The sequence below is a fragment of the Pseudonaja textilis genome, chromosome 4, assembly GCF_049901715.1.
Source record: "Pseudonaja textilis isolate UNSWEBS1 chromosome 4, rPseTex1.2, whole genome shotgun sequence".
Lineage (NCBI taxonomy): Eukaryota > Metazoa > Chordata > Lepidosauria > Squamata > Elapidae > Pseudonaja > Pseudonaja textilis.
The window spans coordinates 29,970,717-29,994,828 of record NC_141993.1 but is presented as its reverse complement, the minus strand read 5'-3'; the positions used below and the strand labels follow the sequence as shown (position 1 = coordinate 29,994,828).

The 24,112-nt window shown below is 37.2% G+C and overlaps 1 protein-coding gene across 2 annotated transcripts in view; it reads left to right on the top strand.

Moving 5' to 3' along the window:
* Nucleotides 1-24,112, top strand: part of PPP2R2D (protein phosphatase 2 regulatory subunit Bdelta) — a 38,433-nt gene that overhangs the window by 7,254 nt on the left and 7,067 nt on the right. For both annotated transcript variants that reach the window (XM_026710485.2, XM_026710486.2), the window contains exons 3-7: nt 12,702-12,799; nt 13,521-13,686; nt 16,349-16,461; nt 18,026-18,203; nt 19,965-20,129. In XM_026710485.2, coding sequence (XP_026566270.1) covers nt 12,702-12,799; nt 13,521-13,686; nt 16,349-16,461; nt 18,026-18,203; nt 19,965-20,129 — 720 coding nt within the window. The remainder of the gene's footprint in view (nt 1-12,701; nt 12,800-13,520; nt 13,687-16,348; nt 16,462-18,025; nt 18,204-19,964; nt 20,130-24,112) is intronic.

Genomic DNA, 24,112 nt, shown 5'->3' with positions numbered 1-24,112 from the left:
CATTCTAAAAGATAATCAAGTAGCTGGCATTGTTCCTAGGAACATCAGCACAGAATATGCGCTAGATCCTCCTACATCAGATAGGAGGGTACATAGGTAAGGGCAGACAAGCAAGTACTAGCCAATTAGCCAGACAACATAGCAGTTGACCAAAATACAATGTGAGTGATTGATTCTAGCAGGGCCAAATGATAGCAACATCAAGAAGAGGTAAAAAACTGGAGAACTGCCAGAGCCTGAAGGAGGAACTTGAAAGGATGTGGAAAGTAAAAGGCCAAAGTGGTCCCAGTGGTGATAGGAGCACTTGGGCCTGTGACTGCTAACTGGGGGAGTGGCTCCGACAGATCCCCGGAACTAAATCGGAGCTCTGTCCAGAAGAGTGCAGTGTTAGGAACAGCTAATCCCAGGCCTCTGGTAGAGGACCCAAGAGTGAGGAACACATACACAAATGCATTTTAAAAACTTCACTTAAGGGCTTTGCACAGATGACAATAAGACAACAAATATTCAACACTATTGAATTGTTTTCTTTTAGAATAATGCAATAAGAGAAGGTGTATATTATCTTCTATCCAAATTTCTACAGAAATCCATAGTAAGTGATCTCCATGAGCACCTCCCCAACCCCTTTGATAACTGCCTTCTTCCCAACACCACTTTAAGGTTATTACCTGCTTCTGTTGCTAGCCCACCCCAATCTATAGTACTCCTAGACCAACAATACTGTCTACCAAAGTCCAAACTGAGCATAAATCATAAGTCCACTGTTTTCATCTCCATCTCTTGCTAACAGAGTTAATAAAAGCATCCTATGAAATGGTAAGATATCAGTTTGGCATCTCAGGTTATTTAAGCTTATTAAATATTATAATTAAAAGGATAAAAACTGTTAGTCAAATTTTAATTGAAATTAAATTGAATCCTTAATTTAAAATGAAAATTTTGGTTGTTTCTTGTTCCTTCTAGCGTCCAGCCTTCCAAGTCCCTACATTTTTTTAAATAATTCAAAACACCAGCGTTTTTTCACACAGAGAATTCTTATAATTAATTTCCAAATCTTATTTAAACACCATCTGGGGCTTTAATCCATTTATAATTTCCAAACAATATTCTAATCACCCTGTTCATTGCAGAAAAAGAAATTTATAAGTCATTGTATTTACAACTTCCTTTTTTTGCCAAGAATTGACAAAAGGTCACACAGTTTTTTCAGACTTGTCAATCCAAAGATTGTTAATAGAAACCAATTAAACAATAAAAATGATTAGTGAAAGAAATAGGCAAACCTAGAGTCCTTTTTAAAGGTGCCAACCACGATTTCAGCAAGATGGTTTTCCCTAATCTTTAAGAATTCTAAACTTGCCAAGGACCACTGTCTGGCAGTCTCTTCACGGAGACCAACTGTCTGAAGCACTTGTGGGCTATCACAAGCCCTCTCCTTGTCTGGAGAGGAATTACGAAGAGCCATTCTACTCTGTCTTTCATTCTACCACAATCAGCTCTGCTTTTGACAGAGCCGTTTTCAGTTTACCATTTCTAAGTTCGGTATCTCAGATTGTTCATAGAATAAATCTTAAATATAAGCAAACTACTAAGTAAACTAACAAATTGAAAAGATTGTGCATTACCTAGTTTGGTAATGAAACGTCTGTGAAAAAAACAACCAAGCCCAGAGGGCACCAAGGATTCACAAACTGAAAAGAACCATATTTAAAGAGCATACAGGTAGTCCTCAAATTAAAATGATAATTGGAACTAGAATTTCCATTGGTAACTGATGCAGTCATAAAGCATGGCATTACATCATCGCTTAGCAACTGCAACCTTAGTAGTGCCCATTGTTATTGTTAACCGAATTCTGCCAGTTGTTAGTCTTCTGAAGCTTCTGAATCCTACTACTTACAGGCATTTCTTAGGCTTTGCAAAGCATTGTGAGAAGTGTATATTCACAGTTTGGAGAATGGTGGGAGTGGCCTTCTTGCAAAGTTTCCAAAGGCCTCTGAAACTTTATGAAACATCACAAAAACGAAGTGCGGTATTTGGAGAACAATGTGAGCAGCCTCGAGAAGAAAGGCTGACATGGTCAGCAGTTGGCTTACATAGGGCCAGGCTGGGTGCACCTTATCAGTGGGATGAAGACACTGAAGGTCAGCTGGGCATAGCAGGGCCTGTGGAGGTTTACACTCTGGTATTGGGATGGATGGATGGCCACAGAGATGGTGGGGATACTGTGTGGTGGCACTGAGGCAGGAGTAGAGGTCTGGGAGCCATAGCAACCGACTGAGACTGCTGAAGACTGAGCCTCTGATTCAGCGCCACTGCTGCTGAAGAGTGCCAATATGCAGGGCACCAAAAGCAGGGAGATGGATGGGTGTAGCCAGTTGAAGCATCCCTGTAGTTGTAAGTACAAGCAGGCTGCCAAGCGCCCAAATTTTAAGCATGTGACCATGGGGGCACTGCAACAGCTGTAATTTTGGCAGCCAGATGTTAATGCCTTTTGTTAAGCACCATAGATTCAAATGGTTACTAAGTGAATGATTATTAAGATTGACTAGATTGACTAGTTCGTTTGCTATTGGGGCACTACCTATTTTCCTTAATTGATCTAAATAAGTAGTGCCTCACTGAATTTAGTCCATAAGTACAGGTAATCCTCGACTTACAACAGTCCATTTAGTGACCGTTCAAAGTTACAACAGCGCTGAAAAAAGTGACATATTGCAGCATCCCCGTGGTCATGTGGTCAAAATTCAGATGCTTGGCAGCTGGCTCATATTTATGACGGTTGCAGCTCCCAGGATTATGGGATCCCCTTTTGTGACCTGACAAGCAAAGTCAATGGGAAAACCAGATTCATTTAACAACCATGACACTAACTTAACAACTGCAGTGATTCACTTAACACCTGTAGCAAGAATGGTCGTAAAAGGGAGCAAAGTTTACTTAACAAATGTTTCACTTAGGAACAGAAATGTTGTGCTCAATTGTGATCGTAAGTTGAGGACTACGTGTAGTTTACATAACGTGCAGTTGAATGTGCTTAAAGATGCGCTTTAACAATATATTTCCTAAAGCATGATTCCTAATTATATCTTACTTTTGGTCTAATTTATATATGATTTGCAAATTTGAAGTAGTCAAAGTATAACATAAACAATGCTATCTTTAGTATTACATCTACTGATGTTTTTAGTTATTACTTATGGATAAAATTACTAATAAAGTCTCTGAAGTGTAGCATGTATATACTGTTAGTGTACTTTCAAGTACAGTTCAACCATGTTAAGACATCTCAAAGGCAAATCTTATCTGCCTGCCCATCACCTGCAGCAATTATTTTCACAATTTCTTGGCACATTCTATATTTTCTCACAAATATCCTAGAAGCAATTTCATTCATACACAGAATTGGTTTTAAAATAAAATATCAAACAATATTCATAAATTGTTAATGCTTGATATAGGAATTTTGGTGACAAGCATCATTCATCACCACAATTAAAAGTACACGTTTAACATACCAGTTAAAAAGATGGGATTCCTCACCCCACCCCGCCCCTCGTGCACTTTGGGAACAGCAGTTTTACAGCTTTAAAGGTCATAGCTAGAATTAGATCTAGAATTTGGAAATGAATTGTAAAGCAGACCACCAGGTATTAAAATGATGTTACGTTTTGTGGATTTTTTAGAGGCAGACATGACTGGTAGCTCTCAAATTTTTGAAGTTGGTATAGCTTGCATAGGGTCTTAAGGTTTTCATGGGCATTCGCAAATAAAAAGAAAATTGAGAGGCAGCAAGAACATGGCAAATTCAGAAATAATTAGAGACTGTGTGCTTACTGAAGTTTTAAAAAATGCTTCTCATACTATAGCCATCTGTGTATCCGGTAGCAAAACTAAATTAAGGAATAACCTTAAATACAACTCCTTTACAGGGAATACAGTCCAATCCAAAGATATTTAATCAGTCAAATATTGAAGGTTTGCTTGCAAGCAAATTCAGTGCAGACTCACAGCAAGCAAATTTGAGAGACTGAACTAGCTGATGGCAGATAGATCACTGAATGATTCTGTGAGCAAGTCAATCTGCCTGCTTTGCCTGATTTTGGGGTAAAAATTGCTTTTTTTATAAAAAAAATTCAATATTTACATACATGGTGTGTTGTGAGTTAATTTTGTGAGTTTGCTTACAAGCAGATTTTATGTGACAGACTGAGCTAGCCAGTGGCAGATAGATAGATCTCTGAATGAATCTGTGATTCTGTGAGCAACTCAATCTGCCTGCCTGCTTTGCCTGATTTTGGGTAAAAGTTGTCCTTTTTAAAAAAAAATAATTCAATATTTATTTAAATATTTATAATATTTACATACAAGCCATGCCCAGCCAGTCACATGACCACCAAGCCACACCCACAAATTAGGCCACACCCACAGAACCAATTAGTGGTCCCTGGGATCTAAAATGATGAGTTTGGTGGTCCCTGAGGTCCAAAAGATTGGTGACCCCTTATTTAGTGGGTTGGCTATTGGGTAATAAGGCAGCAGATACACTAGTTTCATCTCTTATCTCACCCACATGCCCTTAGCAGTAAAAATCATAATGAAGAGATAAGTGGACAAATGAAAGACAATTGCAACTGTGGTTGTTCAGGGTTGCCTCTTAAGACTGCTGGAACGTTTTGAAACCTGAAATCAAAATTAAGTTAGAGGTGCACACACTGTTTTATGTAAACAGTTCTTTGGCAGACTCATTCAGGATTAGATTTTAGTTGATCAAATATTATTGATCGACTACTTGATCAAATAATGAGTATTTTCAACTTGCAGTGACTGGTAACAAATGAGTCAGGAGTGGAGCAGATGAGGGAATCACCACAATGTGATATTCTCTGTTCTTCTTGATCAGTTTATATTCTATCTCCTGTTATATCTCCTTTCACTCATGACACACCCAATTTAAGCAATCTCTTCTTCCTTTTGTGCTAGAATACATTGTATTCTTATGAAACTTAACAGTATAAATTCTGCCAGAAGGAATATTTCTCATGCCACAACTGCATCAACTAAGAATACACAAGACTGTCAGCTAAAAACTAAGACTCCCAAGGTGTATTACCACCAAAATTCCAGGGTCTTATCCTATAGAACAGAGGTCTTCAACCGTTCTGGGTTGGCAGATGGGGGCGGGGTTGCCTAAGGGAGAGGTGCGTGTGCACAGCTTCATTTGAGCAGCAGGTGTATGCCTCCCTGCTCACACGAGAGAGCTGTGAGTGCAAGCACTCGCACGAGTGGGGCTGCACGCACACACACTTACCCATAGCTTGTACAGCCCAGGGGTGGGGATTCCTGTTACAGAAGGCAGGCTAGCTTATAGCATCAAAGACAGAAACAGTTATTAATAGAAAATTAATAAAATTTATTTTTATTATTTTTTTAAAAAGACAAACAATTATATACACTCTGGAAGTTTCTGCGGGTAAGAGTATAAACTGAGAATCTAGCCTGAATTCAAGCTTTGTCCTGTCCTCCTATGCTGAGACTATCTAGTTTCTTAAATTGATTTGCAAAGTACCAGCCATCCGCTTATGGGTGCCATGAGTCCTTTTGCTGGCTATCAACAAAATGCAGGGTGGACCATTATTATTTTTTATTAATATGTATAAATAGCATAAACTATAGGTATATAGGTCACATATTAATATCTTGATTTTTTGAAAAAAAAAATATCTACCAAAATGGTAACCAGAAATGAGGAAAATAATGATTCAGTGTAGTTATTTTTAGAATTAGTAATGTTGGTGGAGGGGAAATGCAAGCAATCTGGTTTTTTGAGTTTTTTAATAATCAACAAAATGTGTACCACATAACATGCACAAAAATAAACTTTAAAAAAATAATGTTGCATTTTTGTAGCATAGTTCAGGAGCATAAATTAACATCTCTTAAATATTAACATACAGTGAAACAGATATAAATCCTTTAAAAGTCTGCCCTGTATGAGGTGATTCTGCCAATCAGTTTTTTTGTTGAAGCATGCTTACTGATTGCATTTATATTCTACCTTTTTCTGAGACTTAAAAAACCACAGGCCCATATAATTTTAGTCTTATGGCCAAAACTCTGGCTGAGAGAAGATTGTTAACACTTGAAACTATCTGTAATCCTACTGCAATTTACAACATGATCGGAGTTTCATTTAAGTGTTATTAATAGATATTGAAATTCTGATTAAATGGACAATACTCAAAAGATATGAGTCATTTACACATTGATTCAACATTTACCATCTTTGTTGGAAAAAAATGTAAGGCCTCTAGAATAATCAGCTCTCGTAAAGAAGCTGAGCCTTACCTTTCAAGCAATGAGATGATGTCTGGTATGAGTTTAGAGCAGGCCTCCAGTATTTATTGTTTAAAAAAAAACACACTGCAGGTAATCCTCAACTTTCGATCACAAGTGATCCTAAAAGTTCATGTTGCTTAGTGAGAAAGTGAGTTTTTCCCCATTTTATGATTTTTCTTGCCACATTAGTTAAGTGAATCACTGCAGTTGTTAAATTAATAGCATGGATGTTAAGTGAATCTCGCTTCCACATTGACTTTGCTTGTCAGAAGGTCGCAAAAGCTGATTACATGACCCTGGGATAAAGTCTGTTTTGAAAAATCGGAAACCTTGCATGAATTTTTGTTGATACAAGAATACATCAAATTGGATGTTTTAGAAGTTCACTTCCTGAAGTCTTTGGGACATGCAGACCACAAATATAGAGCAAGGAGGCAGAAATCTTATCCTATCCTATCCTTATCCCATGAGGATACAAAAAAGTAAATAGAATATGATAAAGAAAAACATAGAGATAGTTGGAGGTATTCAGATGATTCATCACAAAAAACCCATACATCTTTCATGCTTAAAAGAAAGAGCAAGAAAAGAATAAGACCTTATAGTCAACAATAGTTGGGATAGTTGATTTGCTCAGAAAATGGAGGTAATTTTGATATATCAACATATTTACTGATTAGATTGGATACAAAACTAAAGGAGAGGGCTCTCTCACTCCCTCTTTCCCTCCCTCCCTCCATCTTTCTAAACAAAGTATAATTTGGTTGGCTTGTTTACAGATTATATGAATAAAGTCACTGAACAGACTTTGGTTTCTGTTAAGGTTATAAGCCACAATATAAAAACATGATTCTTTGTTAAATTACTGGTTGTAAGCAAATGGAAAGTGGGTTTTTTTTGTTTCCGATGTATTGTGGTTAGTTTTCTGCTCTATCCAAACCTTAAATCATAATTTCTCATTTTGGCCGGGAAATTCTGGAATTAAAAGTCCACAAATCTTAAATTGACACAGTTGGGAAACATTGGTCTAAACATCCTCAGAAGTATAAGCCTCTTGATTTCTTGTCATAATTTGGTTGGATTTTTTAAGGCATAGGACATATTCATTTCTATTTTGGTTTGCATTTGTTTGTTATCCAGAGTCATATGGTCTGGGCCAGGGGTCACCAACCTTTTGGACCTCAGGGACCACCAAACTCATCATTTTAAATCCAAGGGACCACTAACCGGTTCTGTGGGCATGGTCTAATTTGTGGGTGTGGCTTGGTGGTCATGTGACTGTCTGGGCATGACTTGTATGTAAATAATTATAAATATTTATATAAATATTGAATTTTTTATAAAAAAGAGCAACTTTTACTCAAAATCAGGCATAGCAGGCAGGCAGATTGAGTTGCTCACAGAATCACTGTTTCATTTAGTGATCTATCTGCCATTGGCTAGCTCAGTCTGTTACATAAAATTTGCTTGCCGTGATTCTGCATTGAATAATAGAACCTTCAGTCCTAAGGAAGCTTCAGCTGTGCTTAAAAGCAGAGCCGAAGATCAAAGACTAGCTAGAAAGCAAGAAATGCAATCATTTCCTGCTTTCTAGCTAATCTAAATCTCCCGGCATAGCAGAACAGCTGATGGTCGGAAAAAGGAAAAATACCAATTTAGTAGGCAAGTTTGCTGGGTAAGAAGTGAGAGGGCGGGAAGGATTCCCGTGAGCCATGTGGCCGGCGCAGCTTTGTGTTTCTGCGCAGCCTGGATTAATTGCTTTGGGGAGGTGCTCTGGGGGTGAGATTTCTCTGTGGCCCACCAAAATTTTCTTGCAGCTGACCAGTAGGCCGTGGCCCACCGGTTGGCAACCACTGGTCTGGGCAAATTATAAATACTGTTAACTAAAAATCTTGATAAGATGGGTAAAAAAAGAGAAATAGTGTGTCTGAATAAGCTGTCAAATGGTAAGAGCTAGTCATTAACTGAAACTAGTGAAGCAGCAAAGATGGAGATTCTTCAAACAGGATAGCATAATCTAAATCAAATCTGAGAGCCTGTTAGGCAAAACACAGAGCCAGTGGAGATACGTTTTCCATATGTTTACCATTTGCTGGGTGAACTTGGGTAACAGTTCTGTAATAATGATGCCCCCTCAAGTGGCATCATTTTCCCCTTAATTAAAAGGCGACTTTATCTGGGCTGCCAAAATTCAGATAACTCTGAGATGGTCACAAGTTTGCTACCCAGCTGCATTGGTTGTACAAAGTTAGATACTAAAGATATAGAAAACCTGAGGGGAGAGGAAAGTTTTCTTTTTTTTTCTTGCAATCCTTTATATTTTTATATTCATTCAATATAAGCCTTCCAGTGTATCTAACTGTCTAGATCCTTGCTGTAGATACAACATGATGATTTATGCTTGGCAGAAACTGTTATTATATCCGCAGTTAATATTGCTGTCTTTCTAAAACAATCAAGCATTTTATTTCACAAATCCAGGATGTTTGTATAGAATTTCAGTATTTTTGATATTAAGCCTTTCTTGGATTTAATTGTCATTGTAAAATGTTTTTCTTTTTGTTGTGGTTTTCTTTGTGATAATAAAGCATAGCATTTTTTGTTAAGTTTGCATTTTGACTGTGCTAGTTTTGACCTTACTTTATCTGAGAGGTAATAAAACATAGATTAAGGAGTTGCTATGTTAAGGTTTAGAGCCAGAAACTGACTATGGGGAAGGGAAAAATTCAAGGCCAATCAGGAAGCAAAATCATAACTATAAAATCCTTGAACATTATCTAATCTCTGTGTATAATCCCTTCTTCTCTCTCTCACCCTATTCCTTTATTATATTCTGTTAGATAAGTAGGATCACTGTTATATTGACAGTTCTAATATTTTTAGCTTTTTGATTAATAATAACCAAGAATAATGGGTTAATAATAATAAACAAATCTTAAATGCTAGGTCGACAGCAGAACCGATTAGAGAATCAGAATGGTTTTTTTCTTTTTGCTTAAAAATTTTCGTACATGAAGATTTTGGAGGATTTAAACAAAGCACCAGTCAAACAAGGAAGACATTTATAGTGCCTTTAAAAATTTTTCCCTTATAGCAGTAAAAGAATAATGTTACATTATCATTTCTTTTAGTTCCCTTAATCTGATTATATACTTTCTCTCCCTAAATTATAAAAATAATGTAAGCATCTTTGTGATGCTGCCATCTGTGTATTTATGTGGGTTCCCCCCCCCCCCTTTCATTTTGTTCACTCTATAACAGTGAAAACATCAGGGTCTTTTCTGCTACATTCTTTCTCAATAGACATTAATTTCTTCTTCTTCTAAGCACTCAGTGTTGTAACAACATTACAATTCTGGTGAAACTGTTAATCCTTAAATCCATTCTTCTATATAGCATTAAGTAGATTTATTTATTTTTTTAAAAAAAACATGACATAAATTTAGTAAAATAGAAAGCACTTACTGAAAATACAGTTAACATTTTCAACTTTACAAAATCTACAAGTAAATAGCTTTTCAGGTTAAAATTTCTTGAATACTTTTAATTTTTTAATGAAAAACTACTTTATTATATGCTATTACTCTCAAATAAATATAAGACTTGATTGAGTGATCAACTCAAGGTAATTCTAGGCAACTTACACAAAGGTGAATAACCTAACAAAAAGAATGCAGACCACAATTCATAAATAGAAAAATAATAATAAAGTAGGAATCCAGACAGATGTAAAACCATCATCCAGTACACATTCCCAACACTTTTCAGGAAAAAGCCAGATCCTCACAGTGTCTATGGAGATTCTCAGTCATCCAGGTCATAGGTGCTTTTTCAAGAGGTAACTGGACTTTTTTTGTTTTTCTCTGAAGACGTTTCGCTTCTCATCTAAGAAGCTTCTTCAGCTCTGATCCTCACATCCTTTCTAATGGCTGGCAGAATTGGGACCAATCATAAGTTGAAACAAAGATTATTCCAGAAGATAGTTTCCACTATGTAGAAGGCAGGCCACATGCATCCAAAGATGGCATTATTTGAGTGAAGGAACCCAGATAACACCTTTCCTGTGAGAGCATGTGAGAGAACCAGATATCCTGAAGAGAAGGTGGTTTCTCAAGTAGGGCTTTAAAGGTGATAGCTAGCATTTCGATTTATACCCAGAAGCTGCTAGGCAATACAGCATGTTGAGGAATGGTATTATGTGGGTATAGCAAAAACTACTATAATTACCTGTATTGCTGTATTCTAGACCAACTATTGCTGGTGTTCAAGGCAGCCCCATGCACAATTCCTGTAATGATCCAATGGAGAGATTTATTTATTTAGCATATGACATCTGCAGAAGCCATGCAATCACTAGTATACAAATATATAAATATATAAAAGTATGTGAACACTACTACGTACTGTATTTCCCCCAAAATAATACCCACCCTGAAAACAAGCCCCAGCCTGATTTTGGGGGGTGGGCCTAATATAAGCCATGTTCCAAAAATAAGTCTGGGGGATGTGCGTGGCCAGCACAAGACGCGTCAAGCATGCTGGGTCAATGGTATCTGGCAGCAGGCATGGCCCTCTGGCCCCTTGGCACAGCACAAATACTGATAAGTCCAAGCGTGGAGGCGAGGAGAAAGATAGGCGATCCAGACATGCTGCGCGGCTGCATGACTCACAGGAGGCTTGCCGGAGGCTTGCGTGGCAGCAGCGTCAAGTGGGGGATGGAGGCAGGTGATCCCAATGCCCTGCGCAGGTGTGTGTTTGGTGCGGCCACAGGCAAGCCAAGAGACAGTGGGACGGAGTGGGCGGCATGTTGGGATTGCCTCTGCCTCTGCCTGGTTCTGCTGCAAACTTTTTGCCCAGAGGGAGACAAAGCTCCCATCTGCTTGCAAAAGTGTTTGGTCGCCTGTGGGGTGCTTGAGAGTGGAGCAAATTAGCTCCATTTCAAAGTGTCCCCTTTGCAAGCAGACACAGCTTCATCTCCCTGTGTGCGATAAGTGTTTGGGCAGCTACCACTGGCCCTCCCCTCCCTTCCCACTGTCTGCTTGCCCATGGCCTCAATCGGGACCAAACTGTCATGCCCCTGTCAGAATCTGATTCGGAGGGGAAGGCCGAACAGCTGACAGGGAGTGTGAGTGTGGCTCCGTTGGCTGTGGAAGAAACTGGGGAAGGGCACAGTCCGGCTGGGCAGAGCAGGGGAGAGGTAGAGCAAGGGAGAGGGAATTCAGAGGAAGACCCAGGCCCACCCCCTCTTCATCCTAGGGCATGCAGGGAGGAATGGAGAAGGGAGCAATGTGAGTTGTGTGGCTTACGGGGGCGGGAGGGCCCTGAGTCCCTTCATTAGCTGCAGCTGGGAACACAATGGTTAAAAAGGGAAGCTGTGTACAGAAAGTTGTTGGGAGCAAATCGTGAATGTATCTGGTATCGTGACCTATCTGTGTTCCTGGCATCTTCCCAACTGTGTGAGTGTTACTGTGCTTTCAAATCTGCAAGTCTTTCTCCTGCCCTGTCAAGTTAATTACTGCAGCTTTGTTTGTTTGGATTTTTAGTTATAGTCTGTATGTACCTTGTTTTGGACTGAATTTTCTACAATTAAAGGCTGTTCCTGGGAGAATTTTTCTCCAACCGAAGGTAACCTGGACATTGGGGGCAAAGTTGGAGATAATAAATGGACTTTTATTGCTTATTTGACTGTGTTGCCTTTGTGCCATACCCCGGGTCATCACACAAACTCTCGGCATGCCCTGGCCTCCCCCTGTCCTACTAGGAGGGCAAAGAGCATCTGCAAGGCACCGCAGCTGATAAGTGTCCCAGCAATAGCTGGGCCAACAGGCAGGCGGGTAGAGGCTGGGGCATGCCAAGAGCTTGGCCTGTTGCAACCTTGGGCAAGCAGAGAGTGGGACAGAGAGAGGGAGGTCAGCAGTAGCTGCACTTGCACTCCCGTGGGCCCCAAAACTCGTCACTTCCTGCACTTAAAAAAAGTAAGACCTTCCTAAAAATAAGCCCGAGTGCTTATTTTAAAAATTGTCCCTCTTAACAGAGCAGCTAAAATGACAGCCAAATTGGATATTGCATCCCTCATTGTTAAAAACTACAAAGGCAGCTCTTGGGGTACAGCAGTAAAACTCATTGACAAAAGATATTTAATCCCAATTGGGAGTGACTAAACATGAATGTAGAGAACCATGGAAACTCCAGTCACCAAGAAGTCTGTCCATGACAAAGGACTGGTAATAACAAGAAGATCAGAGTTCGAAAAAAAGTTAAAATAATTGTTTTTCTTTCATAACAGTGTAGAATGGTTGTAATATATTAGTTTATCCTCAATTATAAATTATAAAATGATCTATATTTTATTTTTACAGCTGACATTATCTCAACGGTTGAATTTAATTACTCTGGAGATCTTCTGGCAACAGGAGACAAAGGTGGCAGAGTGGTTATATTTCAAAGGGAACCAGAGGTCAGTGAAAAAGTGTTTCAAACTGTTTTATAATGTAATGATGTTACATCATAATCAAATGTCATTGTTTATGCTGACATATATTTAAAAATTTTAAAGGTATTTTTATTTAAAATTTAAATTGATAATGAACTAGGCAAACCAGTAACATTTTTTTCTATGAACATCTTTTATACATAATTATTTGTCAGATTATTCTTTTTAAACAGATATTGCATACATAAAATTTGTGTTTAATAGCAAATAGAAGACTGGGAATAATAGAGTAATTAAAAATATATTAAAGAATCAGCATGCATGTAGACTTCCTATAATGTTATATGTTGCAAGAAATGTTGTAAAGAATAAGCATGCACAAGGATCTTCTATAATGTCATATGATTGTGACATTTACTATGCATGCATTTGCCTTTGCCTCTGTGTCATACAAGAATACTTTGCTTTGCGCCTCACTGGAGCCATCTTTATTACTGGATTTAAAAAAAATGTGGTCATCCAGATGTTGATGAAATATTGTTTTGACAGTATTTCCTATCACTACAGATTGTGGTGATATTGTAGTTCAGTGATAACTAGAAAAGCTTTCAGTTCCCTATCCCCAATTTGTTAATACCATAGAAATTAAGAATTAAGAGTTTTTGCTCCATGTGATTCATTATAAGGTTTCATTCATTAGCATGTATACTATTTTTTTTCTGTTCACACATTTGTTTCCTTGCAGAATAAAAGCCGTCCTCATTCAAGGGGAGAATATAATGTTTACAGTACCTTTCAGAGTCATGAACCTGAGTTTGACTACTTGAAAAGTCTAGAAATTGAGGAAAAAATTAATAAAATTAGGTGGTTACCACAACAGAATGCTGCTCACTTCTTATTATCTACAAATGGTAAATATATTTTATTTACATAATAGTGCTTTAATTGCATCTGATGACTTCCATATTAGTACTTCCTCATTTTTGAATTTCTAATGTAATTGTAATAAACATATATATATATATATATTTGTGTCTGCTCGTAAGCGTTCAACAGAGCATGTTTCCCAATAAATGACTGTAAGCCTAAATAGAACATCAGGTTAATGTTTGATGGACTTAACAGTTTGAACTCCAGATTTTTCTACTGTTCTTAAACATTCAGAGTAATATGTTGAAAATAAACATATTCCTTGTGGCTGTTCTTGACTGTAGGCTTTTATTTTTCCCTTAATGGTTCATGAAGTATCTTGCTCCCAGTCAAATTTCCATATGTGTTTAAATTATTCTGATGGCTCCATTGTTTTGGTTTTGTGCACTTCCCAAGCCATGGAATTTGAAAGAAAGCAACTAAAAAACTTCTTTCAAGCTAATCTATTTTATTCTTTTTCTCAGAAGCCCATTGTCCCTTGTAACAATTTCATTTCTGTACCAAATAACATCCCCTCATCAAAAGCAGAATGAATATCTAAATTTCAAATTTCAAATCTTCACAACAAAATGGCTATTTTACAGAAAAGAAATTAATGACAAAGTATATACCCTGTAATAAAAATTCTCTTTAAGTTCTCTTTATTCACAAATCCACACCCAAGAAGGAAACTGTTTCGCAGAAAAAAGTCACATATCAAATCACTAAGGAAATCTAGAAACATACATCCCACATTTAAAATAGATTACAAGTGTATCTTTAAAAAGCTTCTGTCCTTAAACAAAGCACTACAGCACTAATGGAATACATACTCCTACAAATAACACAAACCAAGCTCCTAGTATATTTTGAACGTCATGTGAGTACTGCAGGAGAAAGGATGAGATTGACCAAACCTTTATTATTTATGTTTTTGGTAACCTAATACCCCCTCCATCCATAATGTTTAGGTGCAAAGAAAAAGTCTTTGTGAGGACATGGGTTATCAGGGCCTCACCTCTGTGCTCCCTAATGTTGTATGGTGTATGAGGTGAGGTATGTCATGTACTCCACTTGTAACTTGCTCTAATGCTCCTATAGCCTCTCTGGTGCTTACGGATTCCAGTCCTCTTTTGCAGGATCATTCCATTTCATGTTCACATCTAGTGCTATTTTGTACGTCTCTGTTGTATCAAAATTCTTCATCTTTTACCAGGGGTGTCAAACTCAAGACTTGTGGGCTGGATTCGGCCCGTGGGGTGTTTAGATCTGGCCCTTTGGCCTGCCCTGGAAACAACAAAGGATGGCCCACAGTGCCTCTGCCAGTGAAAATGGAGCTCAGGGAGGCAGTGCGCAGCCTGTCTGGACTCTGTTTTTTGCCATGACGGTCTCCTGCAGCCTTCTGGGAGCAAAAACAGAACCTAGGGAGGCTGCATGCAGCCCTCCAGGCTCCCATTTTCGCTGGCAAAGGCTTGCAGGAGGCCGTTGCAACTTAAAATGTTGCTTCGATGAGTGACATCCAGCTGGCCATGCCCCCTTGGCCACGCCTCCTCAGGCCCCCAAGGTCAAACACAACCCTGATGCAACCCTCAATGGAAATTGAGTTTGACACCCCTGTCTTATACTATTGCAGAATTTTTATCATTTAATTGGCGTGATACTGGAGATAATGGATATTCTAGCTGCATGTCATCTACAACTTATTCTGCATACCCTGACATTTTTCTGGTGTTTGTGGTTGCCAGTTCATCAATTTAATTTCCATTCACAGTGTGGCCAGGAGCCCACCTGGCTTTGCTTGAAGCTTCTAACTAACAGCTATGCTGCCACTTGTTCAGTTACCTTATTATTCCTTTTACTCTGCTAGAGGCATTCTTCCCCATTGTCCTCTTTAGCCACAAAATGGTGCCAAAAGATTGAAAATGATATATACCATTCATCTCTGCATAAAACTCTCATCTATAACCTTCAATTGAATGAAATAATGCATCAGAGGGCAACAAATGGTCGAGAGTCAAGGATTACCTGAAGCCCTTTTCTCTGTTATTCTCTGGCAATTGTCCTTTAAGTTACATTGTTTGTGCAGAGATTAGTGCCTATTGATAGTTCTGTTTTCCAGGAATTGTCTGTCCCCTGCTGCACTTGAAATTGTATGTATGTTGCTAATTCCTATCTAATTTATCAAATTAAACATTTATTTTATTTTATTTTTATTTTATTTATCATATGCCATAATTCTGGACAAAAGCAGAGTTACAGATTTCACTTAACAAATAAATAACTTGTATGGCTTTATACATGTGCTTGCAAATGTATGGATAATCACTGTCAAAATACAATTATGCACCGGTTGTAAGCAAAGCTTCAGTGTCCTCTATTTTTATCAAATCTAAAGTAAATGTTGGATTGAAATCCAAGCACTCTGTCAAGTTTTCAATGAAAGCCCTGCCCAACCCCGCCCCAACCCCAAGTTCTCAAAGAGTGCAAAGTATATATGGCAGTCCTGCAGAAAAAGAAGCATCTCTCCCCTAAATTTGGGGAAGAAGCAAGAGGCACTTGCTCCAGATTGCAAAATACTGTGTTATTTCTAAGAAGTGAATAATAAGTGATATATTCAGATATTTTTAGTAATGTATTATTAGCTTGAAACCTTTCTCCTTTCAGATAAAACTATTAAATTATGGAAAATCAGTGAAAGGGATAAAAGAGCTGAAGGTTATAACTTGAAAGATGAAGATGGACGACTTCGGGATCCATTTAGAATCACAGCGCTACGGGTATTTCTTTAACATTAATAATAAAATCTGAATAATGTCTGAACCTGTTACGTTGCATTTAAGCCATAAAATATTCATTTCTGAGCAAGAGTGCTAGAATATTATTTATTTATTTATTATCCTGGGTAGTACCTCAATTACCAAAGTAATTTTGGGCAGATTTTTTTTGGATGTATTGTAAAGAGTCACAGAATCAGTGCCCACAAACATAAATGTAAGAAAAGCTGCTATTTGGAGAATCATTATCAAGAAAATCAGCCATAGGCATTTTAAGCTCTCTGAGCTACATTTGGCCTTTAAATCCTATCATATGGATTCCAACCACAAGTAGAAATTGGCAGTAGTTCTGCTCTCTTGGGTGGAAAACAAATGAAAGCATAAATCCTAAATTAGATTCAATAGTTTAAAAAGAATATTCTACCATCCCCTCTCCCAATCTAGGAGAAGAAAAACCTAGCTTCTCATTATTGCCTTATCTGTCCCCCAATCCCGGTATTACATACATACGCCCTTAGGTCACTAACAGGTTGTCACTGCCTAGTATAGACAATCATAATCCGGATGGTCTGATTTTGTTTTCCTATATTCCTTTAATATAGGACTTCTGAAATTCGCTGTCCTGCATAAAAAGACTAAAGAAAAATAGTATTTGAAATAACTGATCTTCTATATTGAATATCTGCTGCTTGGTGCAGAACGTTTTAATGCTAAATGAAGGTTAGGTTTCATTTTAGTTTGTGTAGTGTATGTCAGTTAATGTAGTTATTTTGGAAGATATTTACTGTGTTAGCAGGATCTATCTGAAAAAAAGACAACTCTGGGCCCCCCCAAAAAAAAAAAATTACCTGTAAAGTGATAGGGATGTCTTGGATTCCCTGACAAGGTAAAGGGAGGAAGGAAGACAAGTTTCTTCTTTAATTTGCAGCAAGGAGGTGGTGAGGTAGATCATCTTAAATTCAGGATTGTCTTCTATTTATTATATCCAATGTTTTTGAGATGATGATGCTTGCAATATTACACTAAGTTGGATGCTAGATATTGAGCATGTGAAAAGCCCAGATGATGCAGTTTTACAAAGTATATTAATGTAATTATGCACAGCGTTAAATCTTGATTTATAAAGTACAAAAACAGATACACCTTTTTAGCAGAGTGTTAGCACGCTTGCTTCTTTCTAAATGCTATTGATACTTCAGACACTTGTTACTAATTTTAATAAGATGTGATTATGAGGTATTTTCTGAAACTTCTCTGGAATGATAGCATAGAACTCATTGGGCAACTAGGGAAGTATTTGCAAAAAAAACAACAACAATTATAATATGGATAAGGTAAAAGTAGTTTGTGGCAGTATCATCTTTGTAATAATAACCCAGGTTAAAATTGTATACTCACTTCCCTGGAAGTAATTCCATTGAATTTATTTCAATGGGGGCATAGATTATTCAGTTTGAGCAAACCACCTAAATAGTGTTTTTTTTTTTTTTGGGGGGCGGAGGAATAACATTTAAAGCAATCAGGTTAATTTGAAGTTTCAAATTAATATCTTTTTCTCAATTTTTAGGTGCCAATATTGAAACCCATGGATCTCATGGTAGAAGCAAGTCCCCGAAGGATATTTGCAAATGCACACACATATCACATAAACTCTATTTCAGTAAATAGTGATCATGAAACATACCTTTCCGCAGATGACCTAAGAATCAACCTGTGGCATTTAGAAATCACAGATAGAAGTTTTAGTATCCTTTTTAAGTAAAGAAAAAATGTATAAATATAATAGAGTGAAATAGTTACTGTTTAATACTTGGTTAAGTCTCAGCAGGTGGCAGCACCTGACTGATCTTGCCTTGTCACAGAATCTAAGCAGAACTTGTTAGTATTTAAATTAAATTAGACCACCAAAGAATTCAGATGTGTAGACTAGAGCAGAAAATCAAAGTACATCCTAAAAGGCAGTGACATATCTTTTTTATGATCCTGCCAAGAAAAGTGACAATTCTTATTGACTTCACTGGGTGTACTGTTTCTCTTTATAGCTGATGCACACCAGATCATTGAGAGAGCCAAAGAATACCACTGAGAAGTCAGTATCTGTCTCATTGATTACAGAAAGCCTTCAGTTGTGTCAGTCATGTCAAGCTGTGAGATGTGTTTAGAAGAATGGAAATCTAAGGCGATCTTATGGTCCTCATGAAAAAACATGAACAGAGCATGTTGAAACAGCTTGAGGTTTTGCAAAGGACTGAAGCAAGACTGTATATTTTCCCCTTATTTTTTCCGCCTATAGGCTGACTATTCATTAAAGAAAGTTTAATTAAAAGATTAAAAGAACAAGGCGGCTTAAAATTGGAGAAAGAAACATCAGTAACCAACATTATGCTTATACCCTACTCTAATAGCCAAAGATGCAAAGGATCTACAAGTTCTAGTAATAAATATCCAGGAAAATAATGAAAAAGATGGTACTAAAATATAAAGACCAAACTTGACTATAGGTTCAAAAACCAACCTTAGAGTTTGACAATGAAGACAATGAAGATATCAAAGTGTAAGAAATCATTTGTAAAAGAAAAAGTGAAGAATTGAGACACCAACTAGCACTTGGTAGAGCAAAACCTTGGAAAAGTTATTCAGATGGTATGATGTTTTATACTTCCAAAGGTCAGAATTGTACAGGTTTTCCCTGTGACACTGGAAACTAAAGTTGGACTTTGAAGACAAAGGTTATTGACAGTTATGAAATTTGGCTTTATGGAAGACTCGTATGGATACCAGAGAGCCAAGAAAACAAATGGATCATCAAACTAATCAATCTAGAGCATGACACACATGACCAGAATTGAATCATCATTTGACCATATTATGCAAAGACCTAGAGCTTTCTGAGAAGGTTCTAATGTTGGAAGGAAAAGAAGACGATGGCAACAGCAAGATGGATGGACTTAGTTACAGTAGCAACAAATGAAAAACTGGAAGACCTAAAGGACCAGATTAAAGACACATCATTTTGAAATTAACCTTCCTTTGTGATTGCTAATGGAGTCAACACTGGACAGCACATAATCATGACTCTTCAAATATGTTCCTGAAAATTCAATGGCTTGACTACACTCAAAGATAATATGAATTCTTCTGATCCCTTGAACATAAGTGCCTCTTGGCTTGTTCATAAATTACAAGTCTCATATAAAATATCAAGTTCATTTAATGTAATTGCACAGTGAAAGTGAAATTGCAGAACAGCATAGTTTTGTTACCATGTCCTTGAATCTTGCATATCTGAAATGCTAAAACAGTTAAAATTATGTCAATAAACAGTAAACATTTTCATAAAGCTGTTCCGAAATTTAAGTGACTGTTTTAGAAACTACATTAAATGCCACAGATAAAAGTTCTGAATATTGCAACATAATTTTATTTAAAGATTTCATAACGTTTCTCTGTAAAGTTGGATTTTTGGGATAACCAAATCAATATTAACCTTCACAAGCAACTTTCAGATATTGTAGACATAAAGCCTGCTAATATGGAGGAATTAACAGAGGTGATAACTGCAGCGGAGTTTCATCCTCATCATTGTAATGTGTTTGTCTACAGTAGTAGCAAAGGAACTATTCGGCTCTGTGATATGCGTTCTTCAGCCCTTTGTGATAGACATTCAAAATGTAAGTAGTTAGATTTTATAAAGCATATGAAATGGGTATGTTCATTTTGTGAATAAGTACTAAATAATTGCCAGTAAAGAAGTTTTCAATATCATTCCTACAGTGAAAGAATTGCATTTTAAAGAATAGGAAATCAACCTATTGTTTTAGATCAGGGATGTCAAACTGGCAGCCTGCAGGCCAGGTGCATCACATGCAGGCCACACCCACCCCAGCTCCGCGAATGGGAAAAACGTGAAATGTCATGTAACGACAATGTGATACAGCAAGTTTGACACTTGTGTTTTAGATAGTTCTTAAGCAAGGCTAACGTGTGAGACATGACTAATATAATTTAGTTTGCCCATTTATAAAATATAGCTTCTCAGTTTTTTGCAATCCTATCTTAACTAGTTGGTTAGAAAAAAAAAGCTGTTTTAAGAAGTTTCAGTATATTTTTGCTACATCAGTTGGATTGGTAGAAAATAGCTTCTTTTAGTAATGACTATAGTTAATTAAGTTGACAGAACAAAATCATCTATTTTTTTAATGTCTTGGATTTGAAATCGTGTGTAAACATTTCTAAAGTCAAAATTAAACATCCTACATATTGAAGGGATGTCTCAAGGTCACGGTCTTGTTTTGAGTCTGCTAAAAAAAAAAATTAATATTCAATTCTCCATAATATATTTTTTTAAAAGAATTCAGTTGTTAAGGCTGCAATTGTAATTATGTTTGAGAAATACTAATACTCTGTTGCAATTTGTAATTAGATATTGAGAGAAAAAATAATGATAGCCATTTGTTTTGGGGTTGGACTTTTTTTCAGCTTAATGCTTATGCATAGTAAGTATTGTTGCTCCTAATCTGGTTGCCATTTTTAAAAATGTGGAAATAGGCTCCTAAGAAGCTTGTACAAATATAGAAATATGAAGTATTTTAATATGCATTCATCTCGCCCCCAAGAAACAGTACTCAGTGTGGCGAGGAATAAAATGCAAATTAAATAACAAAACTGTTAACAATTATGATGTAAAATTAATTGACACATGAACAATATGAGAAATTAGAGAAGGTTATCTATCTTTGGAATGATTTAGGCCAAATTCAGTGGTTTCATGGATGGGTCAACGGAAAATTGTCCTGTCATGAATAGTATGTCATGACTACTTCTGCAGTAAGGTTCTGGGAGAGTGTTAGGGCTGGACTGGGGAAGGCTTTGGATCCAATTGTGATCCAAATTCCCTATATTTTCCAGGAATACCTCTGGAGCGAATGGGAAACTATATCAGCCCCTGGAGCTGATGTAGTTTTCTGCTTTCCCTTGGGGAATAGTAATAGCACATAGACTTATATACTGCTTCACAGTGCTTTTAAAGCCCTCTAAGCGGTTTACAGAGTCAGCCTTTTCCCCCCAACAATTTGGGTCCTCATTTTATGCACCTTGGAAGGATGGAAGGCTGAGCCAACCTTGAGCCTGGTGAGATTCAATCTGCCAAATTGCAGTCAGTCAGCAGAAGTGGCCTGCAGTACTCCACTCTTAACCACTGCGCCACCGCGGCTCTTGTAATGGGAATGTACTGGGAAGAGGGTTTTTTTTTTTTTTTAAAAAAGACCAAATTGGCAAGATATTTTTACAAAGGTAAAAGCTGCAACCCTCTCTTCTGCCCTAGCTGGCATGAGCACAGCAGAACGCAGGAAGTGGAGGATCCTCCGGGAAAGATTCTCTTTCCCCACCTTATTGGATTGGTTTGCCAGGTAGTATCTTGAAGCATTTCAAATTGTTTTCTTATTATTAGATAACTCTGCTTATGAAAGCCTGAAACAACTGCTTTCATTATTAAATGCAAATAAATAAAAAGCTAGACTTCTCAAAACTGTGGTTCAACGTAGTTTCCAGAAATAAAATATTTCATGATTATATATTGATCAGTTTTAATAGCGCTTTAATACTAAGTTTAGGAGCTCACATTTTGAAAATAATTTATTTTCTGATTACAACTGTTTTAGAATAAATTATGTGAGCAAACAAGAAGAATTCTTAGGATTTTATGCAGTTTCCCTGATTGTACTAGTCGATTTTCAGGTCCAAGATGCTTACATTGTACGAAGACTTTTTTTTCTACACTGATTGATAGAAGTTTTCTTCCCATAAACTATACCCTGAGCTATTAGATTGTTAGCAGAGGAATCCTTGCAGATCCCATCTTGTATATGTTTAATATCAAGAACTGTTAGTTTCCTTTATCATGGGGAATTGTGATACAGAACATTTTAAATTAAATGTAGACCATTTCTAGTTTAGAAGGGGACTTAAAATTTACAATTTTATCCAAGATATTTAGACCTGTCCTTATGTTCGTTTTTGTTTCCATTTATATGGCTACCACCTCAACCTTGTGATTCAGGGTAGCAAACAATTTAAAAGATAAAATAATATCACTGTTGTGTACTTCCAATTGGTGAAATGTATCTTACTGTTGATTAGTTTTACATTGTTCAAGAGCCTGAAGCCATTGCTTGGGAAGAATATTGTTTGTTGAATATTTAAATATAAAGTTTATAAATTGTAGATCAGAGATTAACAAAAGTAGCATTATTTCTGTATGATTAAGGAAATACCAATAAAACTCAGAAATTAAGCCACGTTAGCATTAGCAAGAAACAGATTAAAACTTGAATTTATTTACTGGTTTTTGGGGGCACAAATAGTTATTCATAAGCACCTGCTATGGTACCTGTAGAGTTTCTATCATGCCCCATCCAATTTGGTTTGATTGGTTGTCTTAGATTAATAAAATGAATAAATAAGAAACTGGAATGTTGCAGGTAATCAGATCTTTTATCTTTGGAGTATGTTCTGATCTTAATATAAGTTATTAGAAAATACAAATGTGGAAGAGTGCCATCCTACTCAAGAGTTATAGCAGTCAACTTGGTATGATAGAGAGCATCCCGTAGAGCAAGGGTCCCAAACTCCCAGGCTGTGGCCTGTTTGAAACCGGGCCGTGCAAGTGGCGGGTGAGAGTGTGTGTGCAGCACCACTTGCATGACCAGTGGACACTCAGTAAGCTCTATTTGCACATGCGTGAACACCTGCACAATAGAACCATCTCTCCTCCCCACACTCCCCTCTGGTCAGCCTAGCCAGAAAGGTTGGGGACCGCCACTGTAGAGCTGAGTTCCTTAAAATGTTTTTATCTTAGGACCCTTTGCCACTTTAAAAAATTATGGTGGATCCAAAAGTGTTTTTGTTTGTACAGGTTACATTTAACTATATTTATTATATTAAAAATTAAAATTGACACCGTTGCTGCTGCCTCTTCTCAGAATTATTTGATGGGATTTCAGTATTGTGTTCTTTTTCAACTTAAGTTAGTAATTAATATTCATTTCATGAAACCCTGAGTGTTGAGGGACTCCCGAGATCTTAGCACCACATTTTAAGAAATATTAATGTAGAGCAATATATAAGTGTATATGTGTATCCAAAGTCACTTTGGTAGCCATTCTAACAGGCAGAGAATGGACATTTCTTTAATTTATCACAGTAAATGTATATGCCGCCTATTTCATTGTGAACCTACTCTGGGCTTTCAAGCTATATTTCAGTCACTCTCAAGGCATACTGTCTGGAAATACAGATAGTCCTCGACTTATTATCACAATTGAACCCAGAATTCCTGTTGTTAAATGAGACATTTGTCAAGTTTGCCCCGTTTTATGACCTTGTCACAGTTGTTAAATGAATCACTGAGGTTGTTAAGTTAGTAACCTGGTTGTTAAGCGAATCTGGCTTTCCCATTGACTTTGCTTATATACAAGGTCATAAAGGAGGGTCACTTGACCTTAGGAGACAGCAACGGTCATAAGTATGAACCAGTTGCCAAGTGTCTGAAATTTGATCACATGACCATGAGAATGCTGCAATGCTGTAAGTTTGAAAAACGGTGATAAGTCACTGTTCAGTGCCGTTATAACTTTGAACGGTCACTAAATGAACT